At 27.7% G+C, this 6,373-nt stretch overlaps 1 protein-coding gene across 1 annotated transcript; it reads right to left on the minus strand.

Moving 5' to 3' along the window:
* Nucleotides 1–2,287: 2,287 nt before the first annotated feature.
* LOC119671376 (translation machinery-associated protein 7 homolog) lies at nucleotides 2,288–2,810 on the minus strand. Its single transcript, XM_038081975.1, has 2 exons — nucleotides 2,660–2,810; nucleotides 2,288–2,597 (listed from the first exon to the last, which is right to left on the minus strand). The coding sequence occupies exon 2, from the start codon at nucleotides 2,581–2,583 to the stop codon at nucleotides 2,398–2,400; it is 186 nt and encodes a 61-aa protein (XP_037937903.1). The 5' UTR covers nucleotides 2,584–2,597; nucleotides 2,660–2,810; the 3' UTR covers nucleotides 2,288–2,397.
* Nucleotides 2,811–6,373: the final 3,563 nt, after the last annotated feature.

The raw sequence follows: 6,373 nt of genomic DNA on the forward strand, positions 1-6,373 counted from the left end.
TTTTTGAGAAGAGCTTAACGGAACCGAAAAATAATATTTAGTGTACTAAATACTTGTATAATATCAATAAAATTTTATTTTAATATCTATTCTGGTTCATAAAATACTGATTCTTCGTTTAGTTATGACTCTTCGGCATTGTACGGCGATTATGCAGTGCGAAAGAAGACAATAAAATATTAAAAACACTCAATAACGGCGGCAATGACGAAAATTGGCGAATAAAAGTACCATTAGATTAGAAAATTCCCATGCAAATGCTATGTAAACACATTTTCAATGGTAAAAGAATGAATTTTATGTGTATAATGATAACTTATATGGTGATCTAGAACTCTTCGAATGAAGAGTTATGGAGAATAACACACTTAGCAAACGTAAACAGCAAGATAAGAAGAAAAAAGTATGGTTGGATTGGACACACACTGCGTAAGCCTTATGAAGATATCGCACATGCTGCAATTACTTGGAACCCCCAGGGAACTAGGCACTGAGGCAGATCAGCAATGACCTGGAGAAGGACAGTTCAACAGGAGACGGGCAAATCGTTTAACTAGTTGAGAGCAATAGTAGAAAATAAAAGAATATCTTAAGATACTAATGGAGTATGGAAATTATAATAATAATTTAATATTAAAATTAAAATATAAACACAAACTAAAATAATTAAAATAAATCATAATTAAAAACTAATAAGAAAAGAATTTATTGATAAAAAAAATTTGAATTTAATAATTTCTTATTTCGCTTTTTTTTACTCAGAAAATCTTTCCACCTTTCGTTATTCTTGAACTGTTGTTTCTTTTGTTTAAAACTTGTCAAACTGTAAATTTGTGTAAGTTCCCACATTACACTCTCGAAATGTTAATAAAATTTATAAAAACGCTGGCATAAAATGTAAAATGGTACTCAACGCAAAACAACAACAAACAAAAAAATCAAAAGGCAACAACAACAGACAACAACACAAAAATAAAGTCACAAAAGCTTTGCAATGTGACGAGCAATGCGTGTGAGCGACGAATATTAAAATACAAATACACAAACACACATACACATTATGTGGGTACAGTGAAATATAAGCACTTGTACTTTTTATGGAAAATACTTGTATTTATGCACTCATTGCGAGCGAACACAGGTAAATAAATGTGCTAGTGTGTCTGTGTGTGTTTGTGTGTGCAGCACTTCATGTTCCTGTAGTTACACTACATAAAGAGCAAATATATTACAGAAGGCAGCAGAGCAAATACTGTTGTTGATGTTTTTGCTGAGGATGATGATGATGTTGTTAGTGAAATATTAACAGAAAAAATAAAGGATAATTTAAAAAATTTATGTGTACATATGTGGTGTTGTATGTACAAATGAATATACAATGCATAGCTTTAATTATGCATATACATATTTATTTTTATTTACATATACAACGCGATGGCGGAAGTTAACCGTTGTTTTATGAGTGTTGACTTTGTTCGCATGTTTTTATTTTCATTTCGACTTGTTGGCCGCAAAGCCTCCTTCATTGCTCAAAGTAATTCGGTATTTAATTAAAAATATTATTATCATTTAATGACACCGAAAAACTAAAAGGAATTAAATAATTAAAAATATTACTATCATTTAAAGCAAAAGCAATTCTTATGGCTTTTAATTAAATTTATTATGCTCTGTTCATGCTCTGTTATTACTACCGATCTGTTTACATTGCTATGCATATCGAGTTGCAATTTCATTCAACACATTGAGGAGTTAACAGATACTTAAAAGAATACTGTAATCCATATTTAACTGTAATTAAAATGGCTGTGACCGAAAGCAATAAATAAACATTAAAACAAAATGATGAGTTTTTCATAAGGGAAGTTGTAAGGTCTATAATATTATTAATGAATATTATCAAAAAACAAGAATTAAAAAAAAAAAAGCACATTAGCAGATTTCTATATGATTTTGTACAGAAAATGGGAATCACTACTCCTAAGGGAGGTATGCAGATCTGAGGTTAGATATTGCTTAGTCTGTAAAGTAATAAACTATAATCCAGTCAAGGCTCAATATCTCAATATAATAATATATATTTTTAAGGTACTATGAATTTTAAGACTTAAATCATAAAATTTCAGAATTTGAAATCAAGTTAGCCCTTACATATATTTCTAACACAATTTTTTTTTTAAATTCAAATACGCTAAATCCTTAAAGTTCCTATATTTTCCACTTATATATTGTATATTGCATAATGATGTTTTAATATTAATTACTTTTCCTCTTTAACAAAACACAATTAATTTGTACTTATTTGGTTTATTGCAAATGCATAATTCGTTTCTCTATTGATGTGTAACCATTATATATATAAAAAATATATATATAAAAAACTCATTTGGCAACGCTTTACTTCTTTCCGGACTTCTTACCGCCTTTTGGAGAGGATTTAGGTTTAGCACTAGTGGTCGGCTTGGCCTGTTCCGTCTGTTTCTCCTTATTCACCTGCTCATGTTCGTTTTGGTCCACATCCTTAACGTCCTTCTTAGGGGCTCTCACGGTCTTCTTTTTACCACCAGCAGCACGTCCAGACATTTTGAGAATTTGACCTTTAAATGTTTTTTTTATATAACTGATTTAGACCACTTTTAAATTTAATTTTATATTTTACCTTTCACACGACGGAAATGGAGACAACCATACGATTTTCAAAATCAAAATAGTGATTTTTTTTTTCGTTGTTTTCTGTTAACATACAGAAAAACAGTGCTGCCAATCGCTTTAAATTTTAGAGATTTATTGCAAATAAACCATATCGTACAAAATGTAAAAATTTATAATAATGAAAATAATTTTTTTTATGTTAAGTAACTTTTTTTTAAAAAATCATCGCCTACTGTTTATAAACTACTTTATATATATTTTTAATCAAATGTGATTATAACATATAAATTTTTTAGTATTTGAAGAGGTATATTATCATGATTATGAGATCAAAAATCTTGGAGGCCCCTTTTCTAAACGACTGAGGTGTTATCGTACAATATTAGGGACCTAGTCAGATTCATAGAACTGTCGACGTTGGTCATATACTGATCAACTTACTTATGTACCACCTATTCATGTATCCAACGCTATTCCTGTGGTACCACAACGGGCCATTATTTAAGCTCAAGTGGGCTTTTTTGGTACACAAGGCCGCCACTCCAATCTAACCTAACCTATTGGTGTATTATATCATACATTATCATACATTGTTGATGTGGATGATAGAGATAAAAATAAAGATAGGCTAAATCCCCTTCAATCCTATAAAATAGGATATAATAATAGGTCTGCCAGTCGAAACCTATTAAATCGAATTTGAGGTGTTCTTAAATTCCTGGCGTAACGTAATGCCAAGATTCTGATTATTTAATGAAAGTAAGTGTTTTTCATTGAAACCACCTACTTTGATTGCCTGCGATCATTATCTATTAAAAATTTTGCTTATTATTTTAAATATAGATTGAGTATAAAAAAATATTCTTTCTTTGTTATTCGAAAACCCTTATAAAAAAATATTGTTACTATCTAAGCTGCAAGTTACAAAGTTTAAACTTATATTTATGATTTAAATAATTTGCTAAGGCCTTCAATTTTAATTAATATAAAGTGCTTTTATGAGAAAAAAAAAAACCAGCTCTTTCATTTTAATTTCCATTGACTTTAGAAAATATTTAATTCAACCTATACCATTATGTATGTACTATTAAAAATATTAGTTTTTAAATATAATTCAATGTAATTATATTTTAATATATTACGAGTACTTTCGGCATATTTTATTACAATGGCTTTCATATTTCTAAAGTTCGTAAATGGAAATGACATCGTCTGCTAAAACTAATTACCAATGATAATGCATTACCATTAAAAATTTTGCATATTAAATACGATTTGGCATTAAAAAAAATATTTTTTAAATAAATGCATTCATAACGAGCATTGAGGACTTGCCAAAAATCGTAACAATTATTTTTACTACATAAATTATGAAATATAGAAGCCGCCAAAAAATATATAAAAACGGAAAATTGCAAAAAGTTTTTATATAACTTTATAAAAAAAAATTTTTTTTTCACTAATTGCAGTATGTATATATACATATATTTACTTACACATATATTTGTATGTAAATTTTAACATACAAATATTTTGCATTGAAAGTTTTTAGTAAAATATATTCTTTATAAAATTTACTTCATAAAATTGAAAAACAATAGCGTTGTACAGTAATCCCCCCTATAACGCGGTAGATTGGTTCCACGTTATAGAAAATGGCGTTATAGTAGTATTCCCGTATACACACGTGCAAAGGTATGCGAAGCTATATGGGGGTTTGAATCGGGTAATATGAAAACGCATTATAAGGGTACTGCGTTATAGGGGGAATACTGTATATATATATATAGTTTTATGTATATATGAAAACATGTATGTATATGTACTTTAAAAAAATTAATTTTTTCTGCTTCATTTTCATGCATTGAATTTTTATTCAATTTTGCATAAATACTTCTACTCAATTTCACATATAATAGCTTGAAAAATACCGATGAACTCGTAATTGAGTATGTAAATATATGTAGATAGGAGCGGAAATATGTATATAAATACCTCTATTCTATTTTGGAATTTTTTCCCAATAGAATATTTCAGTTAAAAATGCAACCACCAACGCATGTAAAAACTCTTGAATTGAAAATCATTTTTAATTACTGAACTTTAATTCAAATTTTCAGATTTTCAGAATTTCAGAATAGTTTTTACTGATTTTCCAGATAAAACTTTTTTATCAATTTTGCATATTATGAAGCAATATTTTCAATAATTTTACAATAATCAAGTAGGAGATTTTATATCGAAAATAATTTATCTCACATTGCTTACAACTTTATTAAAAACAATGTAAATGACGTATGCATATAGCATTTGTGGGCAGCGTTTAATATCAATCATACGTCATGTAGTACAGAAATATTACATTTTTCTTTGCTGGTAATTTTGTGTGACGTTCATATAAAGTTTCGCACGATATTTGTGTTCACTTATTAATGTCATTGTTTCTTGGAAAAAAAAAATATATATATTTTATGTTTATTTGTATATTAGCAAAATAATGTTATCGATTTATTTTTATATACTCGTCTTATTTCATATATAGTATATATGCTCAATGCTCAATATAATCATATATAGATATATATAGATATCATATATATGTATGCGAATTTTAACTATTTCTTTTTTGCATAAATGGGAAAAAGCACTGATATTCGTTTAGATACAAAATTATGTATTTTACTTAATCTAATAGAACGTATTTCTTGCGAATTTCTGGCATAAATTTCTGTGCGTTTGCATTAAAATCAGTCATAAAGATTGTTTGGAAATTGTTGTTAAAGCCAGTGTGTCTACATTTACAGACAAAGCAGCGCAGATATAAAAATAATAACACAAAATGAAATAAGATACGACGGCCTCGACTCTAACTCAGATGTACCAAGTTGGAGTACAAGAAGAATTGAGTCAACGGAAATAAACAAAGTCATTAAATAACTCAAGAAACTGCTGACAATTGTCTAAGTAAAATAATAGAAATTCTACTCATAAAGCTAAAATGTAGCAGCCATAAAAATTTCCCAAATTGAACTGAATATGCAAAGTATATAAATGCTGAAAATAATATAGGTGGTATCCGATAAGTAAGGAAATGTAGTAGCAATAGATAGAGATAGGTGGTATTTTGTAAAATCTGTGTATTGTATCTTTTGATGTATAAATTGCCTTTGGGTTGTGTTTTATTTATGTGCAATTGGTTATAAAGGCTGTGAAAATTTACATTTTGTAAAATCGAAGTGCTTTAAAGATTTTTACGTAAATATCTAGTCTAGTTTATTACTGTTAAGCAATGCTATACAAAAGCAAAGACATTTAGATTGTTAAAGTCATCTATAAACTGTAGATTAGTGTTAAAAACACGAATAATAGTGAAAAGAAGCATGTCTTTAAATTATTTATAATACAAATGCACATAAAACAATATGAGTATACGAGTTTCATGAATTAATTAAGAACTGCAAATCTAGTTAAATTATGAGATTAAATTAAGTTTTAAAGTCAGTTTTATTTTGTAAGGATTTCCTAATATTAGGAATTCTCCTGATGAAAGCGAAAGCGAATTTGCCAAAATACGTATAGATATATATATATAAATACAAAAAATAATAATCGAAATAAAAGCTAAAATTTCTTAAAAAATAAAACCAATTATAAGTTTTGAGATTTTGTATACTTTGATATATAAATAGATAAATAGGAAACAGCAACTTAATACTTTAAA

Source organism: Teleopsis dalmanni, chromosome 1 (genome assembly GCF_002237135.1).
Source record: "Teleopsis dalmanni isolate 2A chromosome 1, ASM223713v2, whole genome shotgun sequence".
Lineage (NCBI taxonomy): Eukaryota > Metazoa > Arthropoda > Insecta > Diptera > Diopsidae > Teleopsis > Teleopsis dalmanni.